The following is a 20,988-nucleotide window of genomic DNA, read 5'->3' as shown; positions in this document are numbered from 1 at the left end:
TCAGAGAACTTAGGGAGAAGTTTACTACTTTTATCATAGCTGCCTCCTTTATAGGATTTGAGAACTGTTTTACAGTTTTAACTCTTAAATTTTTGTCTTTTGATTGTAAAATACACATAATGTAAAATTTACCATCTTAACCATTTTTGAATGTATAGTTCAATGGTTTAGATGTATTCATATTTTTAAAAATTTTTCACTGGTACATATTTGTAGTTCCTAATGTTTGCATTCATCTTAGGGTGCAAGTGCATGTACTTCACAAATAAACCAGCCAGCCCAGCTGGCTCTTAACTAGTTGGGCTCAAGTTATCTTCTGACCTCAGAATCCCAAGTAACTGGAACCTCAGGTGCTCACCACCATGATTGGCTCTGTGACCGTTTTATTTCACCGGGCACAATGTCCTCAAGGTTCAGTCATATTGTATCAGCTAAGGAATGCTGATTTTAGTCATATTGTATGTGAATTCCCTTTGTTTTAAAAATTGAATATTTCATTGTAATTGCAAGCTACATTTTGTTTATCTGTCAAAGGACATTGAAGTTGTGCCACATTTGGCATTGTGAAAATACCAATGTGAGGGCCAGGGTTTAGCTCAGTGGTTCTGATGCCTGCCTCGAAAGTGCAAGGTCCCGAGTTCGATCCCCAGTACCCCCCCAAAAAAGAAAAAGAAAATACAAATGTGAGCATGGCTATACAGATATCTCTCTGAGACACTGGTGTTTTATTTTGGTTATATATCCAGAAACAGAATTTTCTTAACTCTTAAATTATAAAATAGGATTATAGGCTTGTGAAAACATTAATTTGCTTTGCAATGTTTTCTTTCATTATTGTAGTTGAAGATGGAGAAGTATTTGATTTCAGAGGAATGAGATTAGATTGGTTTAGGTTACAGGTAAGAATTACTTTTTATTGTTCTGTTTTACTGAATACATTAACGTGAAAAATTTTACAGCAGGACTGTCTAAATTGTTCCATACCTATTTAAAAGATTTACTTTGTACAACTAACTGTAAAGGAGATGTTTTTTACAGTTAATAAACTTGGATAAATATGTTTTTATCTAAGTCAATAGTTTTTTGATAAAGTAAATTATAATTTTATAATATTCAGAAATTCAAATCTCAGTCGCTCTCAAGTCAAGAGTTTTAAGGTGACAACACAAAATCTTTTTTGATGTAATACGTATCTATCGTGTAGTTTTTAAGGGCTTTGAAATGCAACCCTCTTTGTATTATAAATGTGACAAGAGAGGGTATTGTTGTCCTGTAAGTATTTCTAGTGAGTATGGGAAGAGGATAAGAGGAATTATTCTGTCTTGAGGATTTTTGTAATTAACTGTCAAGACAGGGCAGGAAAGATGTTAAAAAATAAAAGACAAACTTCTAAAAGATTGTACAGGTAGAATATAATGCTATATTCTTCTTTGAAGAAAGAAAGCTTATTTCAAGTTGGAATTTTTAGTAATTTCTTCAGAGAGAAAGCCAGATTTTACCCAGTCCTTGAAAGATGAGTAAAATGGGAACAGGCAAATAGCTTGAACAGGAAGAGGCTGGCAGTAAGTAAAGGGTGGTTACATAGGCATGTTTCTGTCCATTGATGTCATACATTTCAGATGAATTTTTAAAATTAAATTATTTAATTTTGTCATTTCTTGATCTTGTTTTCACATTGGTATTTAAATTCTTAAGTTTTTAATGGAAACAGAGCTTTTGTAAGTAAGGAGGGAAAAGGGTTGAAGGGAGGGGAGAGGATTGGGGAAAAACAAGAATCAAGATATATCCTGTACAGGTACAAATTCTCTCTGATGAATGTGATCATTGTGTATATCTAAAATGTGCCAATAAAATTAAATTTAAAAAATAAAAATAAATTTAAAATTTTAAAAATAAGTAGCAGAATGGAAGTTTTTATTGGTTTCATCACCACAACTGATTCCTCTTTATACTCTAAAGCTGGTTAAAGGTAAATCTAGTTAGGCTTAGTTTGTGATAAATGTGCAGAGTGCATTTTGATACTGGATTATTGTCATCATTATTCCTCATTCCCTCTCCTTTCCTGCCAGACTGTACATCTATTTTCTCTGTGATGCTGCTGTCAGTGCTGGTAATGTCATCCACTTCGAGTCCCTTTGCTGTTGAAGGGGTTGAGATCTGGCCTTTTGTCTTCCAAGGCAGTAATGTGGTCTCTCACCATGTCAGGGGTGTTGGCAGAAGACCCAGGGGCTGCTGGGGTAGAGACGAGAAAAGTGTTATTCACAGTGTAGGAAGCAGCAGATGGGCCAGTGCATCTGCACCATGCTTCCTTGCCTCTGGGCCCTGGAAGGGTGGTGCAGGGAAGCCCAGACCATGCTCTTATGCAGTGGATTTGTGTTACAGCCAAGGAATGCTAATTTTAGGGACTTTCTGTTCTATCATCAGGAAACATGCTTGTCTTTGTTCCAAGGAAAACATTGCCTCATCTCTTGAGTTTGATAGCTGCAAATACAGCCCTAACAAGCAGCCCAGGAAAGGAGAGGTTCAGGCCTTGTATTCTTTATATACCCAATAGTACATGAAGGAGTATGTGAGACCCCTGAAGAATGTCTCCCCACAGCCAGAACTCTGGCCAGCCTCACATCACATCAGTCATTTCCCAGGTTAAATTCTTTTAATTACTGCTCCAGATCAGACAATGATCATCTTGTCTGATTTACTGCCAGTATGGCCGTCTAACAGATTTCCGCCTCCTTCCCTTCAGCTATATCTCCCATCCGCAACCCCCATACAGTGCTGTCTCGTTAAACAAAACCTGGCTCTCACACAGAACCTTCAGTTCACCAAAAAATTTAAACTATTTTGACGGATATATAAGACTCTGTGTGAACTGATTGAATCTTACCTTTCACCATTTTCTCCATCGTATTTGTATTCAAATTCTGGCTATCAGGAGCAGTGTTATTCTATGGGGGCCGGGGCATATTCATATTCTCTGACCTGAAATACGCACTAATCAGACTTGAATGTTTAGGTTTCCCATTCAAGGACTGTATTTCAACCTGTCTTGGTGGTTTTAATAAGTTCTAACATCTTTTTGCCCAGCCTACCCTAAGTTTTTACTATTTTGCTGCTTTTATAGAATTTATTAAACTAATACAGTGAATTATACTATTTGTTTTTTAGTGATTCAGTATAATCTAAAACCTCACTGTACTTTCATCTGGTGTTTCTTACATTTGTTTTCTCTTTGAAACACTGAAAATTTCTTTTGGTAGGGTTAACATGACAGTTGTCTTACACTTTTGATACTGTAGCTTTAGTTCCTTTGGAATTAAAGGTGAAAGACCTGTATATTAGATTTTGTTTTATGGATTTTAGTATGCAAGTTTATTTAAATAAATTCTTGATAGAAATTTCAAGATAGGATCGCTACAGTTAAAAATGTTACTGAGGGCTGGGAATTTAGCTCAGTGGTTTCACTGCCTGCCCCCAAGCACAAGGTCCTGAGTTCAATGCCCGGTACCCCAAAAAAAAAAAAAATGTTACTGATACAACATCAAAATAGTTTTAATAATTTTCAATAGTGGATTTTTTTTCTCCTCTAGAATGACAAGTCTGAAATCATTGGTCACTATGTAAAGTACTTTGGTTTTGTTGTACTTTTATAGGCATATACTAGTGTCTCTAAGGCTTCACTTAGCCTTGCAGATCACCGAGAACTTGGAAAAATGATGAATACAATAATCTTTCATACAAAAATGGTAGATTCATTGGTGGAAATGTTGGTGGAAACATCAGATCTCTCCATATTTTGGTATGTTGTAATTTTCCTTAAATCCAGGTTTGAAATTTTTTGTATTTGACGATAACACCCCCGCCAACACACATACACACACTTTTAGACAAGGTCTCATCTTGAACTCACTATGTAGTCCAGGCTCACCTCAAACTCAACAGTGAACCTCTTGCTTCAGCTTCCAAGTGCTGGGATTACAAACATGCACCACCATGCCTTATGAAGATATATTTCTTGATTGTTAGCATAGTCCTAAGATAATTCATTAATAGGCTCTTAAAGATAAAAAGGATAGTGGACTTTTACAAAAACTTGCCAACAAAAAGAAATTTATGAAGTTGGGATTTCATGTCTAATTTTAATTCTCTGTAAGAGTAACTCTTCCCAGCTGGGTGTGGTGGTACATGCCTTTAATTCCAGCACTCAGAAGGCTGAGGCAGGAGGATCTTTGCCAGGTCAAGGCCAGCCAGAATTACACTGCAAGACCCTGTCTGAAAAATAAAAAAAAGAGTAACTCTTGTTGATGTGAATTGTGTTTTGTAGATTTTGTTTGAGGATGTGAAAAGCAGTTCAGATTACCTTAAGGACCCTCCTTTGAATGATTAGACTAAGAAGAAAACATTGTCTGTAGGGTCAGAGTAAATATTGGAAATTAAATATCTAGTAACTTCACTTGTTTGGTGTTAAATATTAGTGTGAAGATGTAATTGTCACCTCCTGCATTTTTCTTCACTCTTTGTTTCAGTCAGAGTTTCTTTTTTGTTATACTTAGTGCTATAGTTTACTCCCTCTCCTTTTTTGTTTTTTAACCAGAAAATGTCTCTGAAGGAAGGTTTATGTTTTTGTTTCCTTAGTGTTTAACATATGTACTTAAAAATGTTTGAATGAATAAGTGAACTTTTTTGGGATTAGACTAATAAACAGTGGGACAGGATTCAAACTCACATATTTTGGCTCCTTGGCTATATTTCCTCCTTTCTCTTTAGGGAAGTGAATTGGAGTAATCTGTTTCCTTATTTCTAAAATGTTGAAGTAATTTGTGGTAATAGTTTCTAGGTATTGAATAAAGTCTTTTCTTTTTTACCCTTTTTTCTTTTTTTTTTTTTGAATTAGTGATAGTAATTTTTAGGTCTTGAATAAAATCCTTTTTACCATTTTCTTTTTTTTGGAAGATAATTCATTCCACAGTGATTGATTGATTGATTGATTGATTGATTTTAAAAGAAAACAATTTATTTGAAGTTTGGGAAGGAGGAAAAGAGATGATAGAAAGCTACTCTGGACAAGTAGGGAGAATTCAAAAGTGAATTGTTCCTCCGTAGTGATTTTAAAATGATTTTAAAAGAATTGCTTTTATTAGTAATAGTATTGCAGAAATCTAAAACACCAGACAGAAAAGCCTGCTTCATAAAGGAACTCTTTTTTTTTTTTTTTTTTGCTGCCAGGGATCGAACTCGGGACTTCCTGCTTGCAAAGCAGGCGGTGGAACCACTGAGCTAAATCCCCTGGCCCACATAAAGGAACTCTTGACACACAGCAGTACTTATGCTAAGATTTTTTTTTTTTTTTTTGGTACTGGGGATCGAACTCTGGTCCTTGTGCTTGTGAGGCAGGCGGAGGAACCACTGAGCTAATCCCCAGCTTTATGCTAAGATTTATATATATCACAAAATTTGGAAGGATTTTAAGATTATTTGGATTCTTATATCACTATGTGACCCATAGCCTGCTCTTGAAAGAAAATAGAACATCTTACAATTATTTTTTTAGCCATAGAAATGTTCCTATTGAAAAATGATAGAACAATTAGTAATTCCTCTTCCCTTTATAGAACTAGAAGTACTTTGAATAATACTGAAAATATGCAACTTTCAATTATATTTAATTTTTATCCATATTTTCTCAGATAATGCTGTATTTTATCAACAGCATTTTTTACATTTAGATTTAACATCTTAAATTTTAATATAACTTATAATTGATGGCATGTGATTGAATTGACAGTGTTTTTCTGGGTTATACTTCGCTTCACTTGATCTTAGCCAAAATGCCAAGAAGTGATTTTTCTAAGTTATTCTTAAAATGGCATTTCTTACAATTGATAATGACAACTTTGAAATTTAATGATTAAGATTTGAATATCATGTTTTCATATATATTCCATAGGCATGGCTTTCCTTCTGCTTACGTTTTTATCGTAAATATTTGTTAATGTCAAACAAGTAATATTTGTATTATTATTATTATTACTTTTTTGGGGGTGTACCAGAAATCGAACTCGGAACCTTGTGCTTACAAGGCAGGCGGTGGAACCACTGAGCTAAACCCCTGGCTCAATATTTGTATTACTTTGAAATAATTATTTTCATGTAAAAGTTACTTTTTGGGGAAAATATTCTTATGAAAATAAATACAACAAGTTGGTAATTTTCATCTACTTGAAGTAAATTAACTATAGGATACTGCATCAGAAATTTTTTATTTTTAATGTAAACAATGTAACTGTACAAATTATTCTAACTTTTAATTTGTTTTCTAATATAGTTTTTATAGTCGTGCTTTTGAGAAGATGTTTCAGCAGTGTTTGGAGTTACCGTCTCAATCAAGATACTCAATTGCATTTCCACTACTTTGCACTCATTTTATGAGTTGCACCCATGAACTGTGCCCAGAAGAGGTAATTTCAGTGAAGTGCTCTGACTTATATGGCATGCACAACAAGCTAGATTAAACTTGTAGCCAACTAAATGTTTACAAAGTCCCAGTTACCTAAATTTGATTCTTACCTAGTGTGTTTCTATTGAGAATGAGAAAAATGCTTGAGTTGATATGCGATAAAGGTGTAAGAGATAAAATATATATACATATATCAGAACATATAATAAAAGTACTTCTAATTTTTTTTTTTAAAGAGTAAATGGTAGGTCAGATATTAATGCTAAAGATATATAGTAATTAAGTTTGTGTATTTTTCATCTTACACTATAAGGGGATTTGAAAATTAAATAGTAAATTACTAAGCATGCACAGTCAAAGAAAAATTCTATTGGCTTGTTAATATAGATATATTAAGCAAAATTTAGATTTGTTGATATTTATGATAGACATATGCATGTATGCACATATACACAAATACTGAGAAATTAAACTGATCAGTAGTTTTTGTTTTTGTTTTTGTTTTGGGGGGGCACCAGGAATTGAACTCAGGACCTTGCACTTACAAGGCAGGCAGCAGCACCACTGAGCTAAATCCCTGGCCGTGATCAGTAGTGTTATTGATTCCTAGAATTCATCAAAAATATACTCAGTATTAAAGGGTACAAAGTTTTAATTTGACTAAATGAGTAAGTTTCAGTGATGTATTGAACTGAATGATGTTACAGTTGATAATAATGTATGTTTTTAAATTACTAAAAGAATAGGTTTTTCATGTTCTCAGCACAAAAAGTATGTTGGTAAAATGATTGGAGGTCTCTTTAGCCTGATTGAATCTTTCTGCAGTATGCATGAGGGTTGCTTAGGTTATAGGTTGACAGGACAGCACTTGCATACCTTTTTGTACGTAGTAATTCCTTAGTTCCGTAGGGGATTGGTTCAAGGGCTCCTCCCCAGAGATCAAATGCATAAGTCCCTTTTTAAAAATGATATAGTATTTGCCTATAACCTGTGCATATCCTCTCATATGCTTTAAATTATTTTGATTACTTATAATGCCCAACAGTGTGCTATAGAAAGTTAATCTCTGTTGCTTGAGAAATAATGATAAAGAAGAAAATCTATACATATTCATGGATATTTTTATTAATATTTTCAATCTGTGGTTGGTTGACTCTGTGTAAGTGTAGCCTGTCAATATGGAGGTCCAACTGTATACCCTAAATAGATTTTATCTTTTACTTGGATTGTTCTTCTAGTCTTCTAAGTGGTCTCTACTTTTGCTGTTGTGCTCCTAAAGTCTGTTCAGTACATCCAGAGGCAGAGGGCAAGTAATAGACTTGCATTATATAAAGAAACCTTAGGTTTTGTTGTTTGTTTTGTCCTCTGGAAAGCCAGTCGTATTTACTTGTATGTCGCTGCAAATCTCTTTGCAAATTCCTATTAAAGTTATAAAGGACATTTGAAATAAAGTATAAAGCATCATGATAGATTTTGGAACAGCTATTATGTATGTCCGGTATTTTTATATTTTATCTTATATTTATTTCAGCAGCATAGAAATTCTGTACATTTGTTATGGAATTCTGTAAGATTAGGGAAGGAAAACTTAACAACTTCAGCTCTTGTAAAATATTGCAAATGTGTAGTACAGGAATCTATAGCATTATATATACAACATTCCAGTTAGCCTTGTCTTGTGAATTTATTTTACTGACTTAATTTCTAATGCTTTTATTTGAATATTTGTGCTCTATTTTTTTCTGCTTATGTGCTATAAAATACAGAATTCTCTTGTCAAGATTTATGTAAATTTTTAAATCAGGTAATATTGGAAAACAGTTTAAATTTGTTTTTGCACATGTTTATTTAATATTGAGTAACTGGATTTAGGACTTTAAAAAATTTGAAAATTATATACATAGTGGTTTGGTTTTTTTTTAGTACCAGGGATCAAATTCGGGACCTTGTACTTGCGAGGCAGGCAACGGAACCACTGAGCTAAATCCCTGGCCCAGAAAATTATATTCATAGTTTTTATGTTGAAGTACTGATCTTTGAGGATTCCTCCTTATCATAACATTTCTTGCATAATCATTTAAGTACTTTATATTGTGTACAAATACAGTATAGTAGGTTGTTACAAGAGATTAATCTATAATTACCCCCACTCCTTATTGCAGAAGAGGACTTTAACCTAATTTTCTGTATTTTCTTAAAATGTTTTAGTTCACACTTCTTTAATAATTATTGTCATCATTTTGCTTTAAAGCGGCACCATATTGGAGATCGCAGTCTTTCCTTATGTAATATGTTCCTGGATGAAATGGCCAAACAAGCTCGAAATCTCATCACTGATATTTGCACAGAACAGTGTACTCTTAGTGACCAGGTAATAATATAAATTTTTCCTACAGATAGGAAATTTTCCCTACAGATAGGAAATTTTCATATGTGAAATGAGAAAATGTATTATTAATTATTATTTTGCTCTTTTTTAAATTCTCAAACTTTCACTAAATCCTTTTGCTGAAATTCTATTAGGTACAATTTCTTACAGGTGTAAAATTTTTGGTAAGGCTACTTGTAGTGTTTGTTATTTTACCAGGAGACAGACCCTAATATCTAGTTGCTTTAGTCTTGATAGGGTAATTAACTGATTCCATTATTTTGTTGGTGGTTGAAAAGTATTTTATCAGTATGTATATATTAATTCTAATATTTTTCAGAGATTCCTTCATTCGGTAACTACTTTCCAATGGTAGTTTGTAAAAGAAAGGCAAAATAAATGCTTTTCCTTTATTTTTTAAGTAATACATTTAGTTCATTACATTTAATATTGATATTGAAGCTCAGATTCCCCATCCTTGGCAAATGGGAACCATTGTAACGTTTCTTGCTGATTTACATAGGATGTTCCAGCCTCATCTTGTACATAAATGTTCTGGTTTTTTGTCTTTTGAGGTTTCTTTTTAGGCTCTTGTTATGTTGCGTACACTACTTTTGAACTCAGGTTTTCAGGTGATCTTCCTACCTCCACCTTCCAAGAGGTTGGCAATAGGCATGTGACTACTCCCTCAGCTTATCATCTGGTACATATTCTTACTCAGATGTGGAATCAGCTGTTTCTCCTGGCTCCTTTTAGGAAAAATAATATTTTGAGACCCATGATGTCTGGACACATAGGTCTCATCTAGGCCTCATTAAGACTCATCACTTTAGGAGTTCATACTGATAGTTCCAGTTCAAATTCAAGACTCTAAGGTTCTTTATCCTCTTCTATTTTATAGCCATATCAACTTTCTTTCACCTAGAGAATCTGGTTTTCAAGAACACAGACAATGGAAGAATTATAATTTTTCATAATTACAGATTTACTTCTTCAGATACATACAAGAGTCCCATAGTAATAATGCTTCTGCTGCCACTACCAATATATACTGTAATTGTTGAGAAAAGTTAAAAGGTTGTATTTATGTATCTCCTCGTGCATTACCTTCCTTTTTTTGGTGATTTAAATGCTCAAGTTATGGTCATATGTATTTTCCTTCCTGTTAACATTTACCTGCTCTTATTTTTTATAAATCAGTGTATGTTTGATGCTCCCGTCTGCTTCATATGTAGATAGCTCTCTGGTGATTTTATTTTCTATCCAGAGCTCATTTTCTAGCACAGAGCCAACACACTGTTGTTTGTTTGCTTGCTTATTTGTTTTGTTTAAGAGACAGAGTCTTGTCATATGGCCCAGGCTGTCCTTGAACTCCTGGGCTTAAGCTGTCCTCCTGTATCAGCATTCCAAGAAATAGTACTATAGGCATGTACAGCATGCTCAGCCTTCAGCAAACTTTTTTAGTAATGAGTCAGAGTATTTTATTTCAGGTTTTGTGCACCTTAATGGGCTTTGTTGCAAGTAGTACAAAACTCTGCCACTGTAGTGGAAGGCTACTATAGACAGTGTATTAACAAATTAGTGGCTTGGTTCCTTTAACACTATTTACATGTCAGGCATGATGGCACATGCATCCCTAATTCTAGCATGCAGGAGCCTGAGGCTGAGGCAAAAGAATCATGAGTTCAAGGCCAGCCTGGATTGGGGAGAGACCATGTCTCAAAAAAAAAAAAACAAACTTTTTTTTCTTCCTGTCTTACTAGCCATTTTCTTGTTGCTGGAACATAGTACCCAATACCCACCCCTTAGAGGAGGAGAGGTGTCTTTAGTCAGGTTTCAGTTCATGGCAGAAGCAGGATGACAGAAGGGACATGGAGAAAGGTGCTTAGCCCATGGCAGCCAGGAAGCGGACAAAGAGGGAGGGAGGAGCCCCGGGGAAGAATGCACTTGTTCCTTTTTTTTTTTTTTTTTTTTTTTTTTTTACTAGAGGTATTCACAGTGCACTAGGCAGAAACCTTTGTAGCATCTGTGCTTCTTTTCTTTATCTCACATCTAAGTTACCAAATCGTGTTCATTTTATCTCAGAATTCTCTCTCAAATCTGGCTATTTTTGTTGGATTTGCCTTATTTTGTACCTCTTCTTTACTTCTTACCTGGTTGTCCTTGCTGTAATTTTCCATGTTTAAATGTCTTCCTCTATCATTGTTAGAGTTAGCCTTAGGAAATCTCTCCTCGTGCTTTACCTCTGTTTTTAGAAATTGTCACAATCTTTAGGATTGCCTGTAGTTTAAAGTACAACCTCTCACTTTGCATTCAAGGCTCCCTGAAAGCTAAACCATTGGTATTGGACTGCACTTTATGCTCCACAACCTGGTGTTTCTCCCCAGGCTCTCAGCAGTGTCTTTACATAGTTTTGTTTTCATGGGCTGCTTAATCCTGGCAAGTGATCTGTTGCATTTCTTGCTTGTTTGTTTGTTTTTTTTTTAACCTGTCCTTTGAATAGTAATTTGAACACACCTTGATAGTATTTCCGCTGAGCCCTGCATCTGGCTTTATCTCTGTTTCTGTTTCGGGTGGCAGTGTATTTATCACGTGGTGGGTCGGGATTCAGCTATAGTTGTGCTTCAAAGTAATTGGTGTAATGGAAGATTTTATTCTTATCTAAATTTAGTTGCTGCCCAAGCATTGTGCCAAAACCATCAGTCAAGCAGTGAATAAGAAGTCGAAAAAACAAACCGGTAAAAAAGGGGAGCCTGAGAGAGAAAAGCCGGGCGTGGAGAGCATGAGAAAGAACAGGCTGGTTGTGACCAAGTGAGCCGCATGCTTTTACAGTACTTTCTTGTTGTGACGGAGATTGTTTTCTTTTTCATTTTTTTCTCTGACGTTAGTGCTGACAAAATGGTGGTAATTGTGTATTCTTTATTTTCCAGCCATTTTTTAAAATCTTGGTGAAATTGATTAATCTATTAGTACTTATTGTAATCTAAAGAGGTCAAAATAGGTTTTCAGAGTTTAGCAGGTGGTGTATTCAATAGATTGAATTTTTGTCTTGACATATTGAATATAAAGGCCAAAAACCTGATAATCTTTTGAGGTATACTATAAGCAAGCTATAATTTTTAAATTACTTCAACTCAGGTAACCGACTTGTATTTTGGCATGTAGTGGCACATTAGAATATACCTGGTATCACTATTTCAAAACAGAAATACCAGACTAGGTCGAATTGAAGGCTCCTTGTTAACTTGTTTGTTTGGAGGGGAGGAGTTAGGTGGTCAATAATTGGGTAGGTGTTTTATGTTTAAATTTCTACTTTCTTTGTTAGTTGGACAAGTCACTGCCATTTTATAAACAGTACTTCTCCCATAACATATTATACCAACACTTGGAAATAATGGTCTTTGAATACAGAATAAGTTTTTCCTATTATATATGAACTAACTATAGTCATTATTAGTAGAATGTAGAAATGAATAATGGATCCTGCCTTTTGAAACATTCTCAGTTATTTACAGTTGTAAAAATTTTGAACTTTGTCAGTTTGAAGAGACAAAAATCAAATTTAATATCTCTAAGGCTTTAGTATGTTTATAAAGTTAATTTTGTATTATGGTGAAATGTCAAATTTTTATTTACTGTTATTAATTTTTTTCAGCCTTGATAAATTGCACACTGCACTTTCTGAGTTATGTTTCTCTATAAATTATGTACCAAACATGGTGGTATGGGAACATACCTTTACTCCTCGAGAATATTTGACTTCTCATCTGGAAATCCGCTTTACTAAGTAAGCAAGGATATAATGTTTTTGTTTGTCAGTTTAGAATTTAATATATTAATTATTGATGTCTATATAGCATTTTCTTTTATGAGGAAAAAAGTATTAGTAAAACTGTTGTAGGATAGAGTAATGAATTGGGAAACATAAAGAATAGTAAACTGAGAATTGTTTAAATTTCCCAGATTCTTGTCCCATACTTATTAGTAACACTGAGCAGTCAGTTCTCTCTCTCAGTCTTATTTTCCCTATAAGCAAAATGAGAAGAATGGAGCAAGTCAATATACTTGAGCCCACCAGGGCCATAAAATTAGTGTAATGGGTTACAGTGAATATTTCAAAAAAGAAGGGAGAAGAAATAGAAAATTAGTATATTGTGTATAATAAATATAGAAAATTACTTTGTCAAACCTTACAGTTATGTGTGTGTACTTACCAAGTTGTGCTATGTATCTTGCAATAAATAGGTCACAATCAAATATAAGTATTTGAAAATCTTGGAGCTGGGTGAATTCTTACGTCTGTTCTGAATTCAAAGATATGCTGTTATTTAGTAGAATTCCACTGTGTTGAAGACTCAGTTCTAATTAGAATTTTTAAAGTTAGGTACATACGTGCTTCTTCAAATGTTCCTGTTTATGATAATTAGATACCCTTCAATTTAAATGTTGCTTTAATCTTTTTGTGAAGTTACACAACTATTAAAGACAGTGTTGGGGCCGGGGATTTAGCTCAGTGGTTTGGCCGCCTGCTGTGCAAGTGCAAGGACCTGAGTTCAATCCCCAGTACCAAAAAAAAAAAAAAAGACAGTGTTAATTTGACAATTTTTTTCTTGAAAGTCTTAAAGCAATTTATAAAACAAATTTTTGTCGAAAGTTTTTCAAAGTTTCTCTGGTCACTAACACATGATATTTGTATTTGCCCCATGCTTAACATTGTGTTAAGTAATGTAAGTAGTTAGGAAATGGTATAAAGCTATTATACTATACCAACAGATTACAGCTTGCTTGTTTTCCATTTGTGAACAGTCTGGTCTGTAATTACGCAAAAATAAATGTTCCTTTTACTTAACATGTACTTTGTGATCAGGGACAAGGTAAGGGAAACAACTTGTGTACCCAGGACAGATTTTAATGGAGGATAAATAGCTTGTGAGTTTTAGGGGATTGATTTTGCTGATCATGTGAGTGCAATCTTAGGACTTATACAAGGATAGCAGTTTTCATTTTGAGTCCTTTCTTCTGGGCTTCTTTCTTTCTTTCTTTTTTTTTTTCTGATACCGGGGGTCAAACTCAGGACCTTGCACTTGCCAGGCAGGCACGGTGCCACTGAGCTACATCCTGGGCCCCTGGGCTTATTGCTTGTATGAGATTTTATTGTTGTTTTTAAGGATTCATCTTTACAAATGCAAGTCTAAAATCTTTACAGATTTAATGGTCAAGAGAGCATTAAGTGATATAGGATTGTCATTATAGAAAAAGATCATTTAGGGAAGCATTTTCAAATTTGTGTTTCCTTCTAGCCTTATGCATTTTCTGTATTTTAATGTATTGTGAGTGATTAAAGAACGGTAAAATTCATTTGTTGCCTTGCCTGTCATACAGTTTGTTCACAGGGAGTATTAAATCGTGCTAACTTGTTGAATCCTAGACAGAACACTTCCAAACAAAGTGACATCTTTTGGCATGTGTCCTCAGCCTTAGTTTTTTTTTAATTTGTAAATGATAGTGATAACATATAATAGGGTTATATTATGAGAGTTGTAGTTAATCTACATGAAATCTAAAATACGTCTGGCAAAAGTATCAAATTAATTCACACTGTGGAGTGAATAGCCCATTGTCTTTTCTACAAACAACTTATCATGTTAAGCAATTTTTAAACCTCTGTAATGCTTAATTTTGTTACTAATGTTCTTAGGATGTTTTTAATTATTTGTACTCCCATTTCATTTTAGGTTTTAGGTATGTGTTCTTTTTTGTATAATGCTTCTTGGAGTGATAATGACAATTTTGTGGCTTTGTAAAAAACTTTAGTTTTACTTATTTAATATTAGATATCAGTAGGTTGAATGGATTATTTACATAAATGGGAAAATCAGATCTCTTATTATTCGTTTCTTCCCATAGATCAATTGTTGGAATGACAATGTATAATCAAGCCACACAGGAAATTGCAAAACCATCAGAGCTTCTAACAAGTGTAAGAGCATATATGACTGTACTCCAGTCAATAGAAAACTATGTTCAGATCGATATTACAAGAGTATTTAATAATGTTCTTCTTCAACAAACACAACATTTGGACAGTCATGGAGAGCCAACCATTACAAGTCTATACACAAATTGGTAAGGAAAATATTTTGAAATCTGGAATGAGGTGGGGTTTTTTTGTTTTTTTTTTTTAATGAATTATGTAGGGAAAAATATTTTTTATAGATAAGTACTCATTCATGTTATTGTTCAACTTCAAATTATAGGCAGGATTTATGCCACAATAAATTTTGAATTAAACAGTTTCTCTGAGCTATAAATTTACTTTTCTTTTTAGGTATTTGGAAACTTTGTTAAGGCAAGTCAGCAATGGCCATATAGCTTATTTCCCTGCAATGAAAGCATTTGTGAACTTACCCACAGAAAATGAATTAACATTCAATGCAGAGGAATATTCTGACATATCAGGTGAATAATACTGTAGCATGGTTTAGAGAATTTAAAAAGCTTAATTGTTATGCTTGAAAACTTCCTTTTCAGTCTTGGTTGTTTTAATTCTGTTGTGACTAATTTTGTTCAATTTTATGTATAATCTCGTATCTTAGAATTATTTCTGCAATTTGTGTTACCTTTTTTATCACAGAGATTTTTCTCAGGCTTTTATATTAATAACTTGTTTATATAAAGGGATATTCCAATATTTTGTTTTTAAGACAGGGTCTCAGTATGTAATTCAGGCCTGCCTTAAATTCACTGTGTAGACTAGGCTTGCCTCAAGCTCAGGATGATCCTCCTGCCTCAACCTCCCAAGTGCTGAGATTAGAGGCATGTGCCGCTACGCCTGGTTTCCAATATGTTAATGTTCATTTCTTACTGTATTTCCTCTGAAAACCATGAAATTAACTACATTTCCTTTCAGAAATGAGGTCATTATCAGAACTACTAGGCCCATATGGAATGAAGTTCCTAAGTGAAAGCCTTATGTGGCACATTTCATCACAAGTTGCTGAACTTAAGGTAATACTGTCTTTATCAGTTCTTTTTTTTAAACATTAGATCCTGAAAAATGTTTCATAAATTTTTACAAAAAGCCTAGAATCTACTTTAACCTAACGTGAAAATATTAACATGCAAATGAAATTAAAGAGTTAGCGGAGCCTTTCAGTACCATTTAGTTTAGCTATCTCTGTTTTACAAGTGAGTAAACAGGGAGCCTAAAGAGGGGATTTGACTTCCAAAAGGGGGCTGAAATTCAGATTTCTTGGTTGTTTTAAGCCTTCTTAGTCACTTTCACGTCACTGAATCAAAACACTTAACACTCACAACTTAGAAGGAGGAAGGGTTTGTTTTAATGAAAACTTCCTTTATTAAAAGGAGGAAGACCATGCCAGTCTATGGTCAGCTGGCTCAAAGGCAGAAACAGCATCATGGAAGGGCTTGGGTGGAAGACAGCTGCTTATCCTATGGCAACCAGAAATTAGAAAGAGAAGGGGGATGATGGGATAAGAATATATCCTTCCAGGTCCTGCCCTCAATGGCTCACCTCCAACCAAGACCCACCTGCTAACAGCAGGTGGTCAACTTTAACACCCCCAGGATCTGGTTACTTTTCACATACATGAGAATTTGGCAGAAAATTTTACATCTAATCATACCATTCTGCCATGTCTCCTCCTAAAAGTCTCCTGTTCATCTTACTATTAAAATACATTTAGTCCATTTCCTTAGAGTCACCAGTTTTAACAGTTCCCACACTGCTGAAAAGTCCAAGTCCAAAGTTTCCTCTGAGACTCAAGGCAAACTCTTTGCTGTAAGTCCTTAAAAATACCAGAAAGAAAGCCAAACACTACCAACATAAAATGTCACGGAATAAATATTCCAATTCTAAAAGGAAGGGCTAAGTAAATAGAAAAGAATGGAAACAAAGAAGCTCATTAGCCCAGGATACACCCTAAATCCTGTAGCTCCATGTCCAGCACCCAGGGGATATTGTAGCCACATGTGAAATCCAAATGACTTGGGGAGCCTTGCCCCCATGGGATTGCCAGTTATACTCTTCAAGACCTTTCTCTTCCAGTGGTTGTGCTCATTGCCTGTGGCTTTCCTCAGCAGATATGCCATGTCCCTGGTATTTCCAACTTCCTGGTGTCTCCAGTGCACTTTGGACTTCACTTTCACAGCTTCACACACTGTCCTCAGCCACGTTGCCTGCTCCTAAGCCTTATTCCAAAATCTGGGTGGAAACCTCAATGACCCCATAAATCTTGGAATTTTGCATACTTATAAAACAACATGGATGATCCCAAAGTCGGCCAGCTCAAGCAGTAGCCAAGCCCCCTTGGATCATGGCTACAGAGGCCTCTGAGTACCTAGCCGGCAGTGCACTCTGAAATGAATTCTGGGGAATCAGCTCCCTAGGTGGCCCTTGAGCAGTGGGGCCCAGGGCCTATTTTCTCAAAGCTTTACAGTTTTGCATCCTTGAGCTTGTGAAGGGTGGGGCAGCTTGTTGATCCTGACATGCCTCCAAGCCATCTTTCCTATGATCCTGACTTCTTTTTAATGCTAATCTTTTTAGCAACTGTGCTCTCCTTTGCCCAAAGTTTGGAGGCACTTTCTTTTTGAAGAAACTGAAAATTTTTCACATCAAGCTTTTTGTTCCTCATTGTCACTGTAGATCTGACTGAAAGCTGCCAGAAGTACCTCTCCATAGCCTGAATGTTGGGCTGTTTTGAAATCCCCTGCCAGCTTTAATCTTGATCTACAGAATCTTAGGATATGGGCAAAATGTAGACAAATTTTCTGCCAGAGCATGACACATGTCCTTGAGTCCAACTACCAGTAGAGTCCTTGTTCCAAATGGAAACCTCTTGGGCCTGGCCTTTACTGTCTACATTTCTATAAGCATTTTGGTTTTCTGAGCTCTGGGCAGAATCTCCTATCAAACACAGCTTAGAGCATTCTAGGGCTTCTTTAACCAGCAGTGACTCACTTCTTTTTAGTAGAATGTCCTGCTCACTTTCTCATTGCTGGGACAAAGTATCCAACACCCACAACTTGAAGAGAGGTTTATTTTGGTTCACGTTTTCAGCCCATGGTCAGCCAGCTCCAAGGCAGATATAGCAGGGTAGAAGGGCCTGATTGGAGAACAGCTGCTCATCCCATGGCAGCCAGGAAGTAGAATTGGGAGGGGCTGGGGACAAGAATACATCATTCCAGGTCATCCTTCCAGCGATCCTTCTCCACCCAGGCCCCATCTCCTAACAGCAGGTCAGCATTAGCACCCCCTGACCCAGTCACCTTCTCACACATGAGAATTTGGGAGTAAACTTTAGATCTAATCTTAACACTTTTGTTCTGTTATATCGTGGTGCTTTTCTATGAATGATCAGGTTCAAAATTGCAGCCAAAGTTACTTATGTAGTTTATAGATTGAATGTATTGCTGTCCACAGATTGTGATACAAATATTATTAGGCTTAGTGTGTGCTCTCTCTCTTTTTCCTTTCTTTCCTTTTTCATCCTTTGTTTTTTGGTTCTGAGGATTGAACCCAGGACCTCACATATGGTAGGCAAACTCTACCACTGAAGTACATACAGTGATTTTTCTTATTATTGTCATAAACCGTTTAAGGTGGGTAAAAAAATATTTTCAGAATGTGTAGGGTTTAGATAGAGATGTAAAAGACAACAGCATTCTAAATACCTCTTAGCCTTTTAGAAGTAAATCAGTGCTAAGGTGACTTTGTATTGAAGGAGTCCGTATATATAGTAACTAGCTTTTGAGAGAATTTGAACTTAGACTACTAAAATTTTGGGACTTGTGAACAGAAAAAACAAAATGTTTTAAAATGACTTTCTGGACTTTTTGGTGGTTATTTATGCCTTGCATTTTTCATTTCTTAAGAAAAGTATGCATGGCATTGCTAATTAGTTTGCCTTTCAAATATAGCACTAGGATTCGAATGAGGTAATCCGATTCACTGAAAATTCAACAAATGCACAGAATAAGGTAATTCTCAAAGCATAATAATGTGCTGAGGTAGCAAGAGTCAGTTTAACTAAAGCTTAACATGTTTAGACATTTAGAAAGAAAAGGCAATATTACCTGTTGATTAGGAACTCAGACTTTCAAGTCAGGTTATCCTGAGTTTCAGCCTTACCACTTAAAAGCTTTGATTTGGGCAAATACTTAAATTTACTAAGCTTTGAGGGAGTACATGTGAAGTTTTTAGATACTCAACATAATATTTGGGATGTAGTAAGTCCTGAATAAATGTTATTTTGATGCCTCCCCCCAGCCTATTGAGTGTGTATTAAATCAGGTTTTAGGTTGAGACAGCGGTGTCATCAGAGACTATACAAATTGAAATAGGCAGATAAATGTGACTAGAGCTGACCTTGTGATTAGGAGCATAATGAGAAGTTTATCTGGAGTAATACCACAGTAATCTAAACAAAACTCATGCCAGTGTTTTAGGAAACATTGCTTCTATAACTTTTCTGTATAGGTTTTTCATGTTTCCCTTAAATCACATATCAACCTTTTGTTTGTAACAAAACTACCCTGGCACTTTAAAGGTATTCTAGCTACATCTTCCCACCAAGGTGGCATGAAGCATAGATATAATATGTAGAAAGTGCTCCACATGTGATTGATTGTCATGTGTAGTAAAGGCTAAGAATCACTATAGAAAGACAAAAATAAAATTCTGATTTAAAAGAATTTAATGTTTAGAAACCAGAAATTAACTCAGATTCATTTGAATCAAGAAAAAATAGGGAAGTGGTAGTGGTGAACTTAATTATGAAAGCATTTGGCACAGGTAACAGTACAATACAGATTAGGATGTCATACTCATTTTCCCTCCTCATTTATATCTCTTCTTTCTTTTCTCTTCTCTCTTCTCAGTGCTTCCTGAGAAAAAAGTAGATAGTTTACGTTGACATTTTATAATTTGTGCTAGGAAACATGGTTTTAGTATAATTCCCATCAAGTAGTACCATACTCCAAGTCACTCTGCCTCAATAGATTGTGTACCTCCAGCAATGTGCTCATTATCTGAAGATGTACTCAGCTAGCCTATCTTTGATCAGTTTTATCTCTAGCAATTTATTTTAGCAAAAATTTGTTGCTTTCTGTATCCACTTTAATGTTTCCTTTTTATTATTGACACTGTTCTGTATCTGAGCATAAGATGTTCCTTTATCTTACTATTTTTTTCTAAATTCTTTAATTTACAAACTGAAGAAAAATATTAAGACTGTGTAAAGAATTTTATGATTCTTTCATTCAAACAACAAAAATACACAGCGTAGAGCATCTGGATTTCATGAATTGTGTTTCCTACTTGCCAAACTTTAATTTTTAAGCATGCTTTTATTAACACAAAGAGAGGTATGTGCCTGACTAGGATTTTTTTTCCTTTCTTTTTTTTTTTTCAGAAACTTGTGGTGGAGAATGTTGATGTGCTAACACAAATGCGGACCAGCTTTGACAAACCAGACCAGATGGCTGCACTTTTTAAGAGATTATCATGTGGGTAACCCATGTTACTTTTTATCAACATTAAGATTTTGACACACAATATTTTATCTTTTACCTAAAAATGTATAACATAAATATAAGCAGTAAATTAGGAAAAATACTCTTTAATTTAAGTGAAGTGAACTAAAGCATTTTTGTGGTCAAAGGATCTTTTCTAGTATGTGGCTATTTCAGAAGTTTTTTGACCATACTTTTAATATATGTCCCTTATTTAGTAAATATTGTTGCTATCAATTAGTTCTTGAACCCAGTAAACTTAATGCAGTAAATCTGTGGGCTGGGGATTTAGCTCAGTGGTTCTGCCATCTGCCTCTCAAGCACAAGGTCCTGAGTTTGATCCCCAGTACCAAAAAAAACGTACAATTTAATGCAGTAAATCTACATTAATTTAGATTAAAAGAGGATTTACTTCTAGCCCATAACTTTCCACACATCAGCTTTCTGAGGTATAATTTACATGTAATAAACTGCACACATATAAAGGAAAAATATGGTATAGATATTGACAAGTATATACATTTGTATAAACATTGCTGTCATCAAGATACAGAACAGTTCTGTTGCTTCAGAAAGTTGCCTGCTGTCTTCTATCCAGACTCCTACCTTAGGCCCCTAAACCTAGACAACCACT

The 20,988-nt window shown here is 34.9% G+C and overlaps 1 protein-coding gene across 6 annotated transcripts in view; it reads left to right on the top strand.

Annotated features, from left to right (window-relative positions):
* Nckap1 (NCK associated protein 1) overlaps positions 1-20,988 on the top strand; it is a 94,118-nt gene that overhangs the window by 50,817 nt on the left and 22,313 nt on the right. For all 6 annotated transcript variants that reach the window (XM_004868179.3, XM_004868178.3, XM_013066831.3 and 3 more), the window contains 10 exons: positions 841-899; positions 3,651-3,796; positions 6,323-6,455; positions 8,706-8,825; positions 11,494-11,633; positions 12,478-12,609; positions 14,730-14,948; positions 15,151-15,281; positions 15,733-15,830; positions 20,255-20,348. In XM_004868179.3, the coding sequence (XP_004868236.1) occupies positions 841-899; positions 3,651-3,796; positions 6,323-6,455; positions 8,706-8,825; positions 11,494-11,633; positions 12,478-12,609; positions 14,730-14,948; positions 15,151-15,281; positions 15,733-15,830; positions 20,255-20,348 (1,272 nt within the window). The remainder of the gene's footprint in view (positions 1-840; positions 900-3,650; positions 3,797-6,322; positions 6,456-8,705; positions 8,826-11,493; positions 11,634-12,477; positions 12,610-14,729; positions 14,949-15,150; positions 15,282-15,732; positions 15,831-20,254; positions 20,349-20,988) is intronic.

Source organism: Heterocephalus glaber, unplaced genomic scaffold (assembly GCF_053883595.1).
Source record: "Heterocephalus glaber isolate CG9 unplaced genomic scaffold, H.glaber_assembly_v1.0 deba00000347, whole genome shotgun sequence".
NCBI classification, from domain to species: Eukaryota; Metazoa; Chordata; class Mammalia; order Rodentia; family Bathyergidae; genus Heterocephalus; species Heterocephalus glaber.
This window is presented reverse-complemented; position numbering and strand designations above follow the sequence as displayed.